Here is a 19209-nt window from a genome sequence, read left to right on the forward strand (position 1 = left end):
ACGGTTGGATCTACGGATTTCTCGTTGAAATTTTTAAAGATCTTTTAGTGTAGAAACTCAGAATGGTCCATAGAAGAGGCTGGCACAGATCGAATTGCCATAGGGCCACGCAGAACTATTGTTAAAACCTATCAGGAACTATAGAACTCCTTGAGAACTATTTAAAAACCCGAAAATAATGTTTCAACAATAGGCTTTTTGAAAAGTTGTCGAGGAGTTCTATAGTTCCTGATAGGTTTTAACAATCGTTCTGCTACGCAACATCGTTAAAATATGTATTAAATATGCTGGTGGCATCATACGCTTCAGTGCAGGCAGGCATGAGTTGCTTGCTTTTGTCATATTAAACTTACCGAGCTTACACTGTGCGATTGAATTTAGGATTGCAAAGAAAAGAAGTATTTTCTTCAAGAACCCCTCGGCTCCGCCTCGGGAACCTCAACTTTATACGCGGCGCAGAAACGCTCTCGGTGCACAATATACTATAGGCTATGTCCAATGAGGTGTCTCGTTCTACGTGTTGTTTTGGGAACCAGCGATAAGTAGCGAAGGACTCTGCCCGGCAAGCTACACTTTCGTGATCGCGGTTAGCTCGGCTACGCCAGGTTCCGCATTATCGACGGAGGCTATGATCACATAACTCTACTTCCGGACTCGCTGCTGAAATTCAGCGCCATGTTTTTGGTATCGCCTAAAACCGTAGCGTTGTACATCTCCCTACTCATCTCTGATGTGAGTTTCTGAAAGATTCTTGATGACATGAATTTTATCAACGACGTTTGGTAAACATTTTAAGAATGTGAAATAAGTGTATAACAGTGCGTCAATACGATCAGACTTAATACAAGATAAAGAAAAGACTGCACTGAATTAACTTGTAAAATGTTGTCTGAGGTCGATGTATTTATTAGTAATTATACGTTGGTTGATCCAGAAGTTTATCAACTTTGGGTGGATGGATATTCATGTGAGTTTAACAGGAAATACATTGATGTATTCAACTATGTGTAGCACTTGAATATCAGTAACATTGTTTTTGGTAAAATATTTTATACGAGGATTCATCATTGTTGATTATGCTGTTTTGGTGGCCTTGATATTAATTGCTTGGTCTCAGATAATTTAAATTGACAGATAGATCAGACTTAAGGTTAATTTCCAACACTGAACTTTTCACGTCGAAAAACAATATATTTTTTGTTGCTGATACTGAGTAATTGTTACGATTAAATGTAAATGGGTGATAATACAACTTGATATTGGTGAAATGATGGATTATTCTTTATTTCTTATTAGCCAGTGATGCTGTTAGCATTTTGCAACAAAGAGGCATTTGCCAACAAGCCAATGCTTCTATTGAACTTATTGCATCTGACGTTCTGGATCATTATCGTACCTATTGCCTCTTGGAAAGGTTACTACATACACCTACAAAACTTGCTAGTGAGCAGCTAGCCTTTCAAATTGAACCACAAACTAGTCATATGCTGATTGAAATGTAAGGCGATGAGGTTAAGTTATATTATTATACACAAGGAGAATCTTTGAGTAGTTTCTTCTTGTGCTTTGACAGGTATTATGAATGTGATGATGCAGTCGTACGTGAGTTACTGGGCAAGAAATTAACATCCAAAAGTAGAAAGGACATGGATGAAGTGTCTGAGAAAACTGGTGTTACGCTTAAAAGTTGTCGAAGGCAATATGACAATGTTAAACGTGTCTTTAAGGTCGTTGAAGATTTACCAGGCTCCTTAGTTGCTAATATAAAGCAACACTTTCTACTTCCCGAAGACCTAGCCAAGTATGTAACCTAAAAAATCAATCAACTCTGTATAATTTACATGTAACTGTAAATTTTAAATATTCAACAGGAGATACGCAGCTGTAGTATTCATAGCATGTCTCCGATTTGAAATGAATAAAAGAAAACTGCAGTTCCTAACATTTCCAGATCTTTATCACTGTGCTTACAGTATGATGTCATTATGGACATATCGTTACACAGGCTCAGAATATTTTGACACAGACCTAGATAGAGAGTTTCTCATGGAACTGTCCGACTGTAGAATATTACTGGAAAACGACAAGCACCACAAGCAGTAAGTATCCTTTATCCAGTTTACATGAATTATAAATGACAGTGATGATCATATTTTCAGTTTGGTGTGCATTAAATTAAAGCCAACGCTTCTTGAAAAATCATATCAAGAACTGGACAGTAATTTCCGTTCCTACTCTAGATCAATGTTAGGTATCGCATGCAATCTGCATCGTTCACGAGAGTTAAGGTTCTTCTTCTTGGAATTAGTCGAGCGTTGTATCGAACCCTGGAGACAGGTCAACTGGTCCCATACCGATCTTCGTAATTTCCTTGGAGCCTACACTCAATGCGCACTGGACATGGATGTGCTAAGGTATGAGATGAAAGAAAAACCATCTAAATAAAATCATACAGTTTCAAAATTAAATATTCCAGAGGAGATGTGAGAGATGCGTTTGATCGCTACATGAAAGTAGTAACAAGCTGCTTATTACGTATGTACCATACGTGACTAACAGTATCCGAGGAGAATCCAGTATCTGTGAAGAATTAATGAGTGATAGGCTGTAAAAGAAGTACGGTAAATCGTATATTACAATTTATTCATTTCATATAATAAATAATTAATAGACGAATGCAGCACAGTTGTATGCTCATCTCTTACTGAACATAAACTCACATATGTTGTCTGTCATTGTCGTATCATCATGTACATTTATACAATACGTATTACTCTCATTGGACATTTGTAACATCTTGATATTCGATTTATTTAGCAACATTGCTATAAATACGAAACAGCCTGGTAGGCTCGGTTGATTGTACTTGTATCTCAAACCGATCAAGATTATTTGACTGAAGCCCTAAGTTATGAATTCCTTGTAATTAAATTCAATAACTCAAAACACAAACCCTACGGTAAAACGTACTAGTTTTGCTATAGTGCAATGCACCACTCCCGATTGCTTTAATAGTTTTTAAGACTTTACACAAGACACTTCGATCAATCGAGATCACCTTGCAATCTGATAATCATTACTGACTGAGCATGAATGATCGATGGAGTCGACAAACCTCATAATTCAGCGTTATACAAGGGAATTCCTCAATAACATTAATAAATTATTATTCTTCATTTACTTCTCGAATCGATGCTAGTCGGTTTATAGTTATTAGCAAGTTTGTACTTGCCCCCTGGGTAGAGGACGTCGTGATCAGATGATTGTTAGGGACCTAGGGATTAATGATCTGTGGGAGAAAGGGATCAAGGAACGATGAATGCGTCTAATTCACTACGGCAGTGTCTATTGGGATACGCCTAAGACTTTATTGACGGCAAGAATGACGTCGGGCGTCTGTGGCAGTGCAACAGCTTCCAGCGATTTTGTGTAAGGCATAGGTCCGTCTACGCCAGTGACTCTGATCACTGGAGAATCCAGATGAAAGAAAGCTTCGCCTAGAATTATATATAACGATTAAAGCTCATTTACTTCGAACAATAATATTAAATCTACTTACTCTCAGAGATCCGGGCGCTGATCTCAGCGCCTATACCGCACTGTGGCCAACCTTGTTCGACCGTGACTACATGATGGGTCTTTGCTACAGACTGTACCACAGTGTTGATGTCCAGAGGCCTCAATGAACGAAGGTTTATAACCTCAGCCTCGATACCTTTTCCAGCAAGTTCATTAGCAGCTTCGAGGGCGAGCTCAACTGCCTTGGAATGTGCTACTAGAGTAATGTGCTTGCCAACGCGTTCAATCTTAGCCTTGCCTATTGGAAGAACGAAGTCTTTTGATAGAGCTTCGTCGGACATGGGATACTGGACGCCATACAATAATTCATTCTCGAGGACGACAACTGGATCCGGATCACGTATCGCAGCCTTCAGAAGACCTTTGGCATCCTCGCTATTGTACGGCGAGATGACTTTCAGTCCAGGACAGTGGCTGTACCATGCTCCAAAGCACTGTGAGTGTTGCGCACCGACGCCAGCAGCGGCCCCGTTGGGTCCACGAAATACGATTGGTACGTTCACTTTTCCAGCAGACATGTAGAAGGTCTTCGCGGCGGAGTTGATGATTTGATCAATTGCTTGCATAGAGAAGTTGAAGGTCATAAACTCGCAAACCGGTCGAAGCCCAGCCTGTGATAAAACGTTATTCTTGTTATGTGACTGATATGACACTTATCAGTCTGTAGCGTTTTTATGTCTTGAAAACTAACCATGGCAGCTCCAACCGCAATACCACAGAAGCCTGCTTCTGTGATTGGGGTGTCGATTACTCTCTTCTCTCCATATTTTTTCCACAATCCTCTTGAGACTTTGTATGCACCATCGTACAGTGCAACTTCTTCACCCAACAGGAAGACACGTTCATCCTTCTCCATTTCCTCATCTAATGCCGAGTTTAAAGCATCTCTGACAGTCATCTATACCAATATTTCAAAACATTATTGGCATATCTAGACAGCTTTTGTACACCAACTCAAACACTAAATATCTAATGTTCACAATAAAAAAAAAAACTAATTACAAGTGATAACTAATGTTATAACGTGTTATGAGGCTGATAGTCACACGTGTCACGCACGATTACACCGTTCATCATAAAAATCGAAGGAAATGTTCAATGAGATGAATTCCTAGATAAACGTATGACCTTCATTGACCTTCTTGAAATTCTCTCTCTATCCACAGTTCGCTAATCGTTAGTTACTTATTCAAATTTAACAATCGGTACATGGCGCATAAAATATTTATAAAAGCCAACTATCTCCGCTATGAACTAAGACACTACACTTTCATTGCGGATTGAATGATAATGTTGAAATGAGGTTATGTTATCTTCCCAAGAGAATAACCATAAAAGGTCTTACCTGCTGTACAGCAGAACATTTTGACGTGGAGAATGAACGACGGGCGATACCCCTGACTGCCGACTGAAAATAACGATTCATAGAAATAATCTTAATGCAGAATAATCCATATGCTTCATCCATCGTAAAAGTAACCTATTGAACACTGTCTATCTTAATTATGTGATGACTATTTACCGTGAGCATGACTGATCGTTTAAGATCTCTGATCAGAGCTGTGGACCAAAAATGGAGGAGACTCGGAGAGCACGATCTGAAGAACTCGTCACAGTTACGTGTCGTCTACGGGATCTGTAATTTACGATTACAATTTTACGACCCGCACGATCACCAACCGAGTGAACGGAGCCAAGGACGTCAGGCGGACGCCTGACGTAGATCGACCAGAGATGAGTAGGGAGATGCACAACGCTACGGTTTTAGGCGGTACCAAAAGCATGGCAGTAAATCGTAGTGGCGAATCCGGAAGTAGAATTTTGTGATCATCGTCTCCGTCGATAATGCGGATCTCGTCATAGCTGAGTTGACCGTAAGCACCATGGAGACTAGAGTAGTAGAGACTATTCATGCTTTTGGTATCGCCTAAAACCGTAGCGTTGTGCATCTCTCTACTCGTCTCTGCCTAAAACCGTACCGTTGTGCATCTCCCTATTCATCTGTGTCGCGAGTCAATTTATTACATCTCTGTCTTCATTGATCATTTTTCGAATCGCTCGGTAAAGCAGACATGGCAGTTTCTTACCTATAGCCAACAGTAAAAACTATATTGTGGTTTTCTGTTACCGGTTGATAAATAGTTTGTCATATATCTAATCCACCGTTGAAGATATACCATTACTATTTTTTATTTTTTAATTAGCTAAACTTATGACGTTACGTGTAAAACGTAGTTTGACTTATCAAGTATTATTAGGATTGGCATAGAGTACTGATTAACTAATTATACTTTCACATTATTTATTTACAACAGGTGATCACCTTGCGATACAATGAACGTCATGAAAAATCTCCGTAACTCATCTAAGAACATAATGTTTGATCTGATACTAATGACGCAAAGATTGAAGACCGTGAAGAGAAATAGTGGAAACAGTGAAAGAAGGTGGAAAAGAGAAAATAGATATGTAATCGTTATCGTCGACAATTTTATCAAGGATCTGACTCATACTTTAGGTTATTCTGGGAAGAAAGAAGAAAATGAAAACACTGACAAGTCATGACAAAATGTTATGCGCCCGGATAAGCACCGAAAAAAATGCAAAATGACATTTGTAATTGTGATTGCGTGAATAATACAGTAATGAGTCAATGATTAACGCTTCGGAGGAAGAATAAAAGATGTCGAGATTTCGAGCGCATGGCGTTTTTCATGGATTTTTATTAACGAGAGAACAACAGTTGAATAGATGTCGAATCCGCTAGAACATTGGCTAGAGTAAAGATTCTCCTCATTTGGCTTGAATAAACGTCAGAATTGATGCGATTAAAAGGGGGTTCGTAGGGGAATACGACGGGGGTGGGTGGCTGGGGTAGGGTTTGAGGAGAGGGGGAGTTAAGAGTGAATTAAAAGATTTTTCATTTCTCAATATTAGTGCAAGAAAAATATTACCGTCAGAGCAGAAAGAGAGATCGTTTACGTAACTGTCCTAGCCTATCCTAGAGATATTATAAGAGTCTCATTACCAATAATTAATAATCGTAGTATAACGGCCAATGATAATAAGATGAACATCAACGATAATAAACGACCGTAATCATATTAGTAGTAATAATAATAGTGTCTCAATGATAATAACCGTACTAAACGATAATCGTAATCTAAATTCATTAGCGTCGTTATAGATACGATATAACAATTTTTAGCTTTTTTTTTATTTTTCTTCATCTTCTTCGTAACCTTCGTCCGTTTCTTTTAACATATTCTTTGTTTCCAAATTCTTACTCATCTTCGATCATATATTAACTTCATTGCTCGTTCTTTGATTCACGTAGTACCGATATTAATATTTCGAGAATCTGACTTTTCTGGACGTCAATCACAACGCGATCGGTTACGATCTTCGTTCTTTGTTAGCCTTCTTTTTTTTTCATTCCTTCTTACAATACGTTTCTCAAGCTGCCGGCGATGTATCTGCTTCGAATAGTACGACCAATTCGACCGTGCAGTGTAATTGGAACGGCCACAATTAGGATTATCCGAAATTAATAATCATAGGGTACGCACGATTAAGGCTTAGGAAGAGAATCGGGAATACAGGAACCGCGTAAACGTGACGGAATTCTTTGATATAAAGAAGGTCGAGGATTCGTATTCTCATAACGCGTCAAGTTTTACTGGGGAATTGGACAACACGTGGAGAAGAATTAGGTTAACCGCGGCCATCGAGATTCTTTGTAGAGCGAAAATTAAAGGACTGTTGGTAAAAACTATATAAATATATATGGAAAATCGATAAAGGTTGGCCGAGAGGTTCATTTTGCGCGATACCTCGTGAGGTCAAAGCTTTTATTTTATTTAAGGATAATTTCCGATTGACACTGACGAGAAGTGTGAAAGTAGTCGGTATATTTTTTTTTAAACAGTCGAAACCCATTCCCGTGATACGTCGACATATTGCCGCCATTTTTAAAAGTATCAATGAAGTATAACGTCTGTTTATTAACGTAAATTCTGAGGATATTACGAGAAAGAAATATTTGTGAACGACAATGAGGGACCTGTCAGTTCGAAAGTGCTTTGTCAGTGTCGAAGTGCCGTTAATTGCGGCCATTATCGTTTTTTCGCTTAAAAGTCTTTAAAAAGTCCAATTTTTCGACATGCTTTCATTATTGTGGCGGGAACGCTCGTGTCCCTCCGATCATTGGCTCACGGCACTTTTAATAAAAATAATTCAAAGGCACCGATCTTTTTTTTTTATTTTTTCTTCTCTTTCGCATTTTATAGTCTTCGATGGACGCGCCATTATTATTGCCCGTCGGAATTTTAGTCGTTCCGTTAAACACTCATTTATTACTGCAACGACGGCGTCATAATCATCTTACACGACAAAACGATACCAGGACAGATTTCGATTGAACGTCCGGTGTATACCGTACCGAAGGATATAAATTCCTCGATCCATTTCTAATCAATTAATCGATCAATTAACGTGTATAACATTCCGCCCGTACACTCGATTTCTAATGTACGTATTACTAAATAGGAAATTTATATGCTTTGCGATAATCCTGCTAGTTATTAATAATATATCTGGAGTACAGATAGTATCAATATTTTATAATTATTACGTTACAGCATCCTTCTTTTATCTTTTATATACAGGGTGATCCACACATTTGGGGTTATAGGCGAAAACAAATATATCCCAGCACGGTACAAAATACAGAGACGCGGAATTATATGAAATACCTAATTCATGAATTTTTTTCGAAATTTAATCGCGTTGTATTGTTTACTCATAAATTTGCTCGATCAATTATATTAATTTTTTATTAATCCAATCCATCTCTCAATACGATTGCGTAATTAAACTCTCCCTCCTGTTATCCATCCATGACTGCATCATAGGAACATACGAATTATTCAAACACGACCCCGGTTGCGTCGATCGCTCTGTATAAAAATATACGTAAATATTCATGTGAGCACGCACAAACATATCAGTATATATATATCTATATATCTTGCCTTTATTCTTTACCGTCGTCCTATATCCTCATGGTATAGATACATGTTATATTTTTCACAAGCCCATTGCGAATAATGTGAATCTCCTCTTTAAGTACTTGAAAATGAGTACTAACATCTTCATTATATATTTTTTTTTCTTTCTTTCATCGCCAATTTCTCCAGGCTATCCATTTCTTTTTTCGTGTTTCCCGTTATGCAACGCTGAACGTCAGAATTCGATGGATCTTTCCTCTAGCTTCACTTACTTTGAATATCTTATTTTTTATAATGCTTTTCTTCGGGATCGAAATACTCGACGTTATTCTTGGATCGATCGCTGGTGGCCGTATCACATTAGCCATATGGCTGACAACCCTACGACTTATGATTCTACGGTATTACTCGTGATAGAGAGAGAGAGGCAGAGAGAGTCCTCCCTCTTGCTTTTTTGAGCATACTAAGTTTCTCGTTAGCAGACGAACGGATAGAGGAACGCCCTAGGCAAAAATATGTTCGTACGAGGGACTACGGATTTTCTTTAGAACCAACTGGTAGCTCCGCCAAATTTCGTTGAAAGGCCACCGATGCCCCTGCCAAACATACTGCCTACTTTACCCACAACGTTGGACGTAACGTTGGAGATGTTGGCTACGTAATTGGCATCTTCGCCTGCGATCGTCTCCACGATCGTCACCTTTGTCTTTGGCCTCTCGACCTCTTCGTCGTTGCCGTTCTCCGAAAGCCCTCTGCAAGGATAATAAAATTCTCGATAACAGGTGTCAGATGATTTATGAAAATCTTTTCAGATCAGAACAAGATATTTGATTTTTCCATTGTCTCGGTTTACTCACTCCTCGTTCTGAGCGCACATGGTTAAGGCACAAGTTGCTTCCTCTGTCTGCATCCTTTGGAATATCGTCTGATATGTCTTCGAGTTGAGTTTGTCTTCTGTGACACCCTGGAGCTCGAAGTCTGAGTAGATCTTCTTCACGATATGAGCGAGACAGGTGCACTGATACAGATGCAAGCTATGATCCAGCCTTTCGGAAAGCCAGTTGCACAGCATCTGAATCTGTGCTGTGTACCATTGCTGGAGGAGTAAAAATAATTATTTTTCTTTGTAGCTAGATATAACATTTCATTTATACGGACCTCGAAGAAGATCAAAATCCAAAGTTCGTCGATGACCTTGCTCCGAATCTGGTCCATGCAGTTCCTCGTGAAGTTCACGTAGGCTTGGCCCATTTCCTTTCCACTTCCCGATACCTTCTGCAGAACGTACGACCGGATAAGAAATTTTGATTATATTTGTGACTCATTGCATTTTTGAACTTACCGTAAAACTAAGAATGGATCCGATGAAGGATCCTTCGTCGTAACGCGAGAGTTTTGACAGGGTCGTCTCCAAGACGGTAACTAACTTATTGATCATTCCTTGAGTCATACCAGCTGATGTCTTCTCAATGAGATCATCGATCTTGGTGTGGTACTGGTGCTGGAAGTCGATTGTGGATACCATGGTAGAACACAGGAGTCATTAAGTTATTTACATCAAGAGGAATTTGATGGTCCAATTGGAGAAAGAAATATAGAGAGAAAGCAACTGACAATGACAGTGACGCCTGCGACTTTTGGCAGAAAATATTTGACAATCATTAACTTACCACGTCGACGCCGTCAACGGCGCAAAGCTTAAAACTCTGATTCTTCGCATCCAGAATAACATTCACCATGGCACACATTTCCGAAGGAATAATATAATCCGTGGATATAAACGTTACACCCTTTTTGAGCCATTGCTGAAAAGCTGTGTCAGTTCTCTGTATGCAGGATTCGATCATGTCGCAGGCCATGAGCTTGAGTCTTTGCTCAAGGTGCTGTCTGAATTCCTGATCTGGCCAGTGTAATCCCCTGATGAAAGATTGAAGAGCATCCAGTTTCCAGAAGAGGTCCTCCGATGTAGCACATCCATTACCCTTGATTTCCCAACGTTCTTTCTCGAAGCCCTTGTGTATGGACTGAGCTATGGAGGTTTCCATGAGGTCGACGTAGCGCACAACGAGTGGGGCAAAGGTATCCCGAAGATGCTGATGAAATCTTCCATTCTTGAGATTGTCTAATGGTCAGAAAGATCTGTTTAACTTGGTATAGATTTGTGAGAATACCTCAATCCCTTTGATTAACATCCGAAGTAATTGAGAAACATATGAAAGTTCTTGATACATGGAAATCAACTCCATCATTTCTGTTCTTGGACTTTTACCCAGGTCGATAAACTCACCGTCCGTTCTCAGATAATCGTTCATGATCTGGAACAGCGGAAAACTGTCCCAGGTGTCGGGCGGCTGCTCGGAGAGTACTTTGTCCATGTCGACGGCGAATAGCGACCAGAAGATTTCAGCGTGCTCCACCAGGAGGTCGCTAAACCAGGCGAAAGCCTGCGGTGCGGTGTAGTAGGAGCGAAACGTGAAAATATTGGACGACACACATATACGGTGGGGTATGTTCCTCGACCCAGGATGGTGGGGTCGCCACCTTGGGCACGGAGCTCTCGAGGACTCAGAAGACACTACGACGATAACTACTTTGCGTGGCTATGTAGGATTAACGTGAGCTTGTGTACCACTCATCTTCATGTACCGTTACCAGTAATTACACTTTCCTTACCATCGTCATCAGAAGCAAAGTGACCTGGACAAAATCTACAGAGAATAAAAATACATTGTACAATCATGAGATGAATGGGCAGCTGATACTTTAATAAGCCATGACATGAAATGATTGATTTGGTTGTCTTCTGAGGAGGTTCTGGACCCTTACCAAGTCCTTGACACACACATGCGACCCTCTCCCTCGAGAGCCCCGGACAATGAACACTCAGTTCTAAAAACCTAACTAATACCTCCGAATAATGTTCTTCGTTTTGCTGTAACAGGTCTACGCAAAGTTCCGCCAGGTGGATGAGGTCTTCAAGTTTCTTACTTGGGGGTACACAGACCTCTCCACTAAAATCATCCTCTATCTTTGCCTCTGCCGATAGCCTCGTGTAGTTCACGAGAGCCGCTGTTTCCAGACACGATTTTATCATGCCCCTGACTTCCTCCGGTGGTACTGGGGTAGCGATGTCCTTCATTAGGACTCGCTCCAGTAGGGACAAGGTAGCCTTTAAAGCACCCTCTGGTCGTCCGAATGGGAAGCTGTACCTGGATACCCAAAGAGAGAGCAACGTAGAACCTGTTTCTATCTAATTAGCTCATAAGTAAGACACAGGAAATCACCTGAAATTAGTAATCTGTTTTTCCAGGAGCTGTCTCAGCCGCTCCTTAATTTCCAGAAATTTGTCCTTCTCCTCATGGGTAATCGAACCAACACCGTCGGTACGATTTCCATGAACGTGACTGGCACAAAAAGCAAAACTATAGTGGATGAGATTCGGGTCAATCATGACACCACGTTCAGCCCTGTCCAGGAGATCATTAAGGTAGAAGAGGTGACGGAAGCATCCACGAACGCCGTACCTAAATAGAAATGATTAAATGAAACGAGACAGTTGGAATAACTCAATTTATCAAATATATCCAAACGAATGATCCTTACCTAGCACAATATTCATCAAGAACGAAAACCTGTCCGGGAGAAAACCATCCTAACGAACTGTATGGATCATTCAGTCTATAGTCCAGTGTTAAATTCTGCAAGAACTTGAACAGCGAGGCATGATCAAACTTGCAAGGATCAGCGCTAATGAAGTCTTCCATGCCATGCTTCCTGGCTCTGTCTGCATCCCCCTGTATCTTGCTGATGGTAGAACTTTTGTCGGCGACAGAAACTGGTGGTGTTGGCTTATGTGATTGGCCAGTGGCACGATACATGGCCATTACCCAGAGATGGCATTCGTTCTCGTCATCCGAAGCAAATACAATGTTATCGCCTTCACGGACGGCATTGAAAAAGAACCTGTAGTCCAAGAAAAGGGAAAATAATTTTATTAACAGAAAGGTATCGTAAATATTTTATCGTAAATATCTCGATATCTACCTTCCACCCTCAAGGTCCATTCCAACCATCAAGTTGGCGGAAGCGGCCTCGATATAGTCCACTGTGTAGCCATCGAGCTGCATCATTTCCGAGGGCTCGGTCTTTTTTTCCTTGTACGAGCACATCGCAAATGTGTACTGCGAGACCTGGACCAACACGTAGTACCGCTTCTTCCACTTTTTCCAAACAGATTTACCCAGCGCATAGAGGTACCCACAGTGCTTCATATTCAAAGGCTTATCCATTCTACAGGCTATCTTTATTCGGAGATCCTGATCAGGAAGATTCTTTGGAACCGTCATGCGGTGCCACTCGGGTACCTTGCAAGACAATGGAGTTGGTCTGAGAATAACTTTCCCTAACTCCTTGTCCTCAAGAGCTAACATGCCCGGGTTTTCTGTGTAAAGTCGGACCTTCACAACTGGCAGAGGGTGGGTGGTCGTAAAGTCACCCTGGGTATCCCACCTAGAATCAAATGATTATTGTTCAGTTTAAGGTATTTCTCATCTTTTTAGTAATTCGTATAGTGTCGTTAGAATCACTATTTACATTGGCTTAGAGGCCTCAGCCTGGTCCGTCTGAAGTTTCTCCACACCCTCGACCTCCATAGTACAATAAACTATCCGGCTTGGTGCGAGACTTTTGAGGCCCTTGACTTCCATCACTATAACTTCCAGCTGGAAGGTCAGAACGACGTCCATCTTGGTAAGCTGGGGATCGGGATCGGCGGAGTCGCCCTCCAGTTTAGCGAGGGAACCCTGACTGCGGCAGCGGGAGCGCTCACCGCGATGGTTGTAGCGCTTCAGCTTCTGCAGCCCGTATTTGCTGTCTATCGAACCCTTGGAGACCGGTAACGACTCCAAATTAGCCATTAGCAGGTTGATAGACGACTTGAGCTCCTCGATGTAGAGCGACTCCATTTCCTTGAGGAGGAACCTCGGCATCAGTTTACGGTTCTGCAAAAAAATATATAATACTTGAATAAATCAGCATCAAACGTTCTTAAGGACTTAACGAAGACACGGAGAACTTGTTGTACCTTTTCCATTTCGTTGACCTTCTGAATGCGACCGTCCAGCTCCCTCCTGATGGCGGCAGCTTGCTCGTCAGCTGAGTCCAACAGGAGGGCGTTGAACAAAATCTGATGCTCGAATTTCTTGATACCGAGGATCTGCTGGAACATGTCGTACAGTTGCTCCTTCGAGAGGATCAGCTCCGAATTTAAGGACTGCTGTTGCATCCTGGAAGGCCTCTTGGTGTCCTCGTCACCGGTTCCTTTGAAGATGCAGTCGAATTTGGCCATCCAGGACGTAAGAACAGTCTCTTTGCTCAAACCGTCGATTTCCGGAAGGGATCGAACACGCTTCTCGATGTTGTTCCTAAACACCTCACGGAAGTCGTGTTGTGAGCAGGCCCCACTCTGTACCATGCGGACAACGCGGTCCGACTTGAGGAAGACGTCGAAGTAGCTCTGCACTGCATTATGAAAAGCCTCATCGGCCATAATCTGCGTTTCCCCCTTCAGAAAGCTCTAAAAAATTAAACGAATATTTCATTCGACCTTATTTACAATATATTTTGAAAAAGACTTTCCATCCAAATTAGTTCATCTCGTTTCCAATAACAAATCGAAGTTTGAAGATACGACAGATCTCGATGTCCTGAATTTATTCTCGAAGGACCCTTTTTCCATTTTTTCGTTAGAAATACTTGAGAACGAGCACTGTTCCTGGTATCGATTAGTAAAATTCTATAAATAATTTTCATTTTCATAAATAACTATCAAATTAGATGTTATTCCCAAACGTGCCATATTTCAGTATTAATTTCCTTTGCCCTTGTCTACGAATAAATTCGATTGTTGACCTCAGGTGGAACAGCCTTGTACTATGTACTTATCGATAGGATCGATTCGAGTGGAGAAACGCGAAGGCTAAGGCTAGAGCAGAGTCAACTATAAGATTGGTCGAGGGGCTTCGACGAATTAAAGTCCTCTTTGAAGGGTTTCCTATGTTCATGACATTACACGTATTCAGAGCAATCATGTTGCAGCAATTTGGTTGCGTGTCCCGACGTTTCCCCGCGATAAGAACCAAGTGCTGGGAACTACACGATACGGGAAAGCTACTTCCACATAGTAACAGTGCAGTAGCACTGTAGTCAAATGCCCAGAGTAGATCAGTCGTTACGATTTGCATGTTTAACCTAGAAGTAATTTGCATATACGACCGTATGTGCAGACTAGGAACACGTGAGTGCTCGGGTTTGTTTTTCCATTCCCAAAGGGAATTCCTGATAAAACAAGATACCTGAAAGCGAGAGCAGAGAGTCTCAAGTTGTTGCTTCGTGATCTTCATCTGCCTGCGAGTCATGTCTGTTGGCTGTTTCGCGTTGAAGGGATAGGCGACGCATCTTGATACGAAGACGTACAGTTGGATTCTAGTTTTCCTTTCTTCCTCCTCGCGTTCCTGCTTATCCTAGGATCGAATACGTTAATGAACAAAGGTGCCAAGAGTAACGAAGTTGGAAAGCACGAGTCAATTGATCCAAGATAAAAGTAGTATTCACTTGTAGATCAGCCTCAGTCTTCTCACTGGCCACCGATGGGGAAGGGCTGGTGGGCCTCGGCGCAGACTTGGCGTAGTTGACGGCATCCTGAGCTGCGCTCATAGACGGGGAAAGAGAGTTTCTAGCACTGGATAGGTTCGGCACGTCCAAACCAGCTGCCACAGCTTCCTGCTGGGTAGCAATGGCCGTGCCGCCCTTCCCATGTGCTCCATGCACGCTGCCTCCGTGTACCCCTAACGAACTGGAGGAGCCTACGTGGTTCAGGCCACCCGGGGAAGCCGTGAGCCCCGAGCTAGCCAAACCTACGCTTCCGGCTGCTCCAGACCCTGGACCGCCACTACCACCACCGGGATGCTGGCGGGAACCATGGGATCCACCACGGCCTCCGCCGCCACCCCCGTGATGATGGGTGCTCTGATCCTCCTCGCTCTCCTCCTCGGAGGAACTCGGGTCTATCATGCTCTTTTATGGGACGCCGACGCCGACGTCGACGCCGGAGGCCCAGCTACTTCCGGCTTTGGCCCTGAAGTGTCCGTGGTCAAGGCTTCGATCTCTTCTATTTCTTCTCTGCACCGTCCACTTCCCCTACTCCAGTCTTGATACTTCTTTCTTTTCTCCCCCGTTCTCTATCTCTCTTTCTCTCTCTCCTATTGATTCTCCTGAGACTCTACAGATGCTTCTTCACCAGCCACACCTGCAGAAGAAGCAAATAATTTTCATAAATTAAACGTCCTATGGATATTAAACATTATATTTGGTACATTTTTCATGATGATTCATCACTCGGATCACCCATATCCATAAAAGCAGCCAAACTCAATCTGAATATACTTGAGCCAATCCGAAGCAATATAATCGATGCGATAACACATTCTACATCCTTCGTACGTTATTTTCGGTATTTACTCGTAATTTTAGAAAATCAATGCGGCCTCCTTACATACCTCAAGGCTCATTGAGTATGGACGATGCGGGTATTCCGGCGTATCGTATATCGTACAGAACTAATTCTACAGCCACGAAGGACACAAATCCATCAACGAGCGTCAAAGGACTTTATATTATTACCTGTCCTTACCATGGATTCTCTAGGAGTTACCGTAACACGAAATGAATCGATAAGAAAGTTCCTTATCGAATGAGCCAACCGTTGCTCGCGATTGCCAGCACGGAATAGCGTGCTTTTGAGGGGAATCGTGTTAGCCTTTGTTCGTTGACCTCTACCGAGTACAACTCCGTAATTCATATCGTCGAGGATCGATCTTGAATTTAATAAGCGCAGGCCATATTCCATTTACAGAGAGAGTGAGATGCAAATCGCACGGTACAGTCTTCTATATATCAACAATAGGTAAAGAAGGGACTACAGCAACGACCACCATGTTTTATACGTTCTCAGGAAAAGGAATTGCTTATATCTCTACATAAAAGAGCATATGATAAATGAACTGCAGCTCTGTAATGGCTAATGAATATTTCAAATAAGTTTCGTATAATTTAAAAAACCAAATTGCCTTTTGAGAAAATAAAAAAAACATTTGACGCAATTTTCAAATCTCCCACTCTCGTCTTAAGACATGGATTATCCTTTTTATCGTATGTAGAAAATACATTTACGAAGCAAAGACGTGCGTGGCCGTCACAGTGCAAACATATTGATTGTCTCTATGTCCTTCTTGTTTCCCCCACGAAACGACTTGCCCTCTCAGGGAAAGAGGTACCTGACACCCGCGCGCGCGCAACACTCACGCAAAGATAACCCATGTACGCTTATATCTCTCCATTCCAGATTTTACCACTGTTCACCATTATTTTGTACTTTCAAAACCATCCAGGTATTTCACAATCAACGTGCAACACTCGTTCGCACGTACGGGTGGTATAATCTAACCTAGAAATGCAAATATATTCGTTGTGTCATTGATACCGATTATCACTGCCTAAATAACCATTATGAGAGCACGATTGAACCTTCTTAGAACTGCTCTACTTTTTTCAAAAGAAAATTTGAAAATATCGTCCGATAAGAATTCGCATTTTTTGATAGGTGCAGAAAGTGTAGGTTTCGAGAACAAACCTATTGAGTCTACGTAATTTATTCGTATTTTAAGCAGTGACAGTCGAATACAATTTTTGATTGGATGATAGCTTACCTTTGAATTCACAATGGAATATCGAAGCTCTTATTTGACTGGAAATTGTAAGCTCTTACGTAAACGGAATTCTCTTTGTGCGAGTGAAGAGCGAACGGAGCTAAGAGAAACCACTTTTAACGAGAGGTCTCTCTTTCTTGAAAACTGCACGAGTCACGTTTTGATAAAAATTTTATAAATATTGCACAATTTGTACGTTATCATTGTAATAAATGAAATGTCAAAAATTATATAAGTAAAGGTTAAAATTTAAGCTCAATATTATTACTGCCATGCCCTTAGCTTATAATGGATCGATAGCGAATGGTGTGCCAATTAGTATGGGATTATTAGGGACCATTGCCCGGAAGTGGTTTTACAGATAAACACTATAGCGGCAAAGAACTTTCTGACTTCCTGTGCCAAGTTTTCGTAATTTACAATAGATGGGAGTGTAATTAAATCATTTAAATCGACTAACGAAATTCTTGTATTAAATTCCATGACTGCATCACCAATAAAGATTGATCGAATATTGACAGCCGTACCAATAGCAGATAAATCAAAGGGACTTGAATAACGACTTACATACGTTGATTAAAACAAAATAATCCAGGTAGGTTCGCGTGACGAGGGCCAATTTGTGAAACGTTTTCCTCTTCGACGTCGTTTTCTGTTAGAGTGCATCTTTCTTGTGACAGATAAGATTAGGATGTGTCCACCAGAAGAAAAAGGGACGATGGCATGTACCCATGAACCACGTGAATGAATATTTCAGAAAAGGATTAAGAGCCACCCTGTATGTACATCTGACATCTGTAGAAAATGTCTTACGTAAAAGAATAGAGGACAGAGCAAAATTGTCTGTTCTTGTAGCAACGCCATAAGAGATAACAATTAAAAGTCAGGGGCCACTTGACATTTAGTAAGGTGAAGGAAAAGAAAATTTTCCAAATTTTGTACCAGCATGCATCTTCAAGACTGACTCAAGTGATACTTAATCATAAGACAGGCGCATTAACAAATTGTAAAAGCTTAATTTTTGTTCTTCTGGCTTTGAGAAGTTCCGCGACCGCGTCATGGAATTCATTGCGGTCCGTTATTGATTTACCCACGATTTTGAAGGCTCGCCATTGCCTACTCCTGAGGCACACATGGTCTTCGGATGGGTGTGTCGAGGTATAAAGAGAATAACGCTTGCAATAAAGACAATTGCTGACGGTGAGGTTGCACCAGGTAACAAAAAGCAATAAACTATCTTCGAATTGACTAACCTTAGCCGTGACGAGCAGCCAATCCGACATTGTAATTCTGAAGCTTTGAATCCGTTATTTTAGTGAGTGTTCGTAGATGTTGCTGATAGCTTGCGAAGGTCGCATCAAGTTCCTGAAGACTGACTTGAGGAATCGTTTCTTAATGAGCGTAGTAAAAGTTCGCTTTGCTCTTCTGATATCCAATGAAAGTAGAAGTCACAATGATAGTTAGAATAGGTTAGAATAACGAAGGTGACGGCGCCAAGATTTGACAAGTAAAGGGTTTCTGACTCGCACCGTTGACGACGACATAGAGTTGGTGCTCGAGCACTGCGAGCTGCAGCGATTGACTGGTAAACTGGCGGGGGTGGCTGCCGACGAGGTAGAGGGAACAGAGACAGGCAGAGACACGTCCTGTGAGGCGGCGAACTGGGGAAAACGACGAGTGGAGTTCTAAACAAGGAAGAGAAGATAGGGGCGTAGAGAAGTGGCGCACCAAGTGCCACTAGGCCATCGATCGGCTGCGCGGCTGCTGTCTAGCAGCTGACCGTCCTAGCCGGCACGCAGATTTGCCAGGAGACTTTCCGTGCTTGTCTCTTCATCTTTAATCCAACCGGATATAAC

General features: G+C 41.6%; 3 protein-coding genes across 6 annotated transcripts; 1 reads left to right on the forward strand and 2 right to left on the reverse strand.

Moving 5' to 3' along the window:
• Positions 1 to 661: 661 nt before the first annotated feature.
• On the forward strand, positions 662 to 2680 carry LOC107271180 (acidic fibroblast growth factor intracellular-binding protein). 2 transcript variants are annotated; one of them, XM_015746859.2, is made up of 6 exons: positions 662 to 967; positions 1297 to 1498; positions 1574 to 1801; positions 1872 to 2099; positions 2160 to 2414; positions 2456 to 2680. In XM_015746859.2, the coding sequence occupies exons 1-6, from the start codon at positions 883 to 885 to the stop codon at positions 2550 to 2552; spliced, it is 1095 nt and encodes a 364-aa protein (XP_015602345.1). In that variant the 5' UTR covers positions 662 to 882; the 3' UTR covers positions 2553 to 2680. The 2 variants fall into 2 exon arrangements, with proteins under 2 accessions (XP_015602345.1, XP_015602346.1); XM_015746860.2 differs by having other exon boundaries at positions 663 to 967; positions 2477 to 2680.
• LOC107271181 (pyruvate dehydrogenase E1 component subunit beta, mitochondrial) lies at positions 2627 to 5323 on the reverse strand. Its single transcript, XM_015746861.2, has 5 exons — positions 5102 to 5323; positions 4925 to 4987; positions 4271 to 4477; positions 3560 to 4190; positions 2627 to 3497 (listed from the first exon to the last, which is right to left on the reverse strand). The coding sequence occupies exons 1-5, from the start codon at positions 5108 to 5110 to the stop codon at positions 3346 to 3348; spliced, it is 1062 nt and encodes a 353-aa protein (XP_015602347.1). The 5' UTR covers positions 5111 to 5323; the 3' UTR covers positions 2627 to 3345.
• Positions 5324 to 5864: 541 nt separating this feature from the next.
• On the reverse strand, positions 5865 to 19035 carry LOC107271178 (calcium-dependent secretion activator). 3 transcript variants are annotated; one of them, XM_015746856.2, is made up of 16 exons: positions 18883 to 19035; positions 18607 to 18778; positions 15201 to 15894; positions 14942 to 15109; positions 13672 to 14163; positions 13182 to 13588; positions 12633 to 13097; positions 12192 to 12551; positions 11873 to 12112; positions 11494 to 11797; positions 10876 to 11032; positions 10259 to 10710; positions 9931 to 10089; positions 9747 to 9863; positions 9446 to 9684; positions 5865 to 9340 (listed from the first exon to the last, which is right to left on the reverse strand). In XM_015746856.2, exons 3-16 carry the CDS (start codon positions 15657 to 15659, stop codon positions 9133 to 9135), a joined length of 4227 nt encoding a protein of 1408 aa, XP_015602342.1. In that variant the 5' UTR covers positions 15660 to 15894; positions 18607 to 18778; positions 18883 to 19035; the 3' UTR covers positions 5865 to 9132. The 3 variants fall into 3 exon arrangements, with proteins under 3 accessions (XP_015602342.1, XP_024944146.1, XP_015602343.1); XM_025088378.1 differs by having other exon boundaries at positions 18859 to 19018; XM_015746857.2 differs by having other exon boundaries at positions 11497 to 11797; positions 18607 to 19020.
• Between the last annotated feature and the right edge of the window lie 174 nt (positions 19036 to 19209).

This window comes from Cephus cinctus, unplaced genomic scaffold (assembly GCF_000341935.2).
Source record: "Cephus cinctus unplaced genomic scaffold, Ccin1 Ccin1_scaffold0921, whole genome shotgun sequence".
NCBI classification, from domain to species: domain Eukaryota; kingdom Metazoa; phylum Arthropoda; class Insecta; order Hymenoptera; family Cephidae; genus Cephus; species Cephus cinctus.

What these genes read in the sequence shown, in the direction of transcription:
- LOC107271180 (XM_015746859.2), top strand. Translation starts at nt 883, where the DNA reads ATGTTGTCTGAGGTCGATGTATTTATTAGTAATTATACGTTGGTTGAT. An exon ending in AGTCATATGCTGATTGAAAT is followed by an intron (nt 1,499 to 1,573) that starts GTAAGGCGATGA and finishes GTGCTTTGACAG; the next exon opens with GTATTATGAATGTGATGATG. An exon ending in CTGGACATGGATGTGCTAAG is followed by an intron (nt 2,415 to 2,455) that starts GTATGAGATGAA and finishes AAAATCATACAG; the next exon opens with TTTCAAAATTAAATATTCCA.
- LOC107271181 (XM_015746861.2), bottom strand. An exon ending in TTGCGGTTGGAGCTGCCATG is followed by an intron (nt 4,191 to 4,270) that starts GTTAGTTTTCAA and finishes GTTTTATCACAG; the next exon opens with GCTGGGCTTCGACCGGTTTG. An exon ending in CAGCGCCCGGATCTCTGAGA is followed by an intron (nt 3,498 to 3,559) that starts GTAAGTAGATTT and finishes ATATAATTCTAG; the next exon opens with GCGAAGCTTTCTTTCATCTG.
- LOC107271178 (XM_015746856.2), bottom strand. Translation starts at nt 15,659, where the DNA reads ATGATAGACCCGAGTTCCTCCGAGGAGGAGAGCGAGGAGGATCAGAGC. An exon ending in CGATTATCTGAGAACGGACG is followed by an intron (nt 10,711 to 10,875) that starts GTGAGTTTATCG and finishes TCTGACCATTAG; the next exon opens with ACAATCTCAAGAATGGAAGA. An exon ending in GGATTTTGATCTTCTTCGAG is followed by an intron (nt 9,685 to 9,746) that starts GTCCGTATAAAT and finishes TTACTCCTCCAG; the next exon opens with CAATGGTACACAGCACAGAT.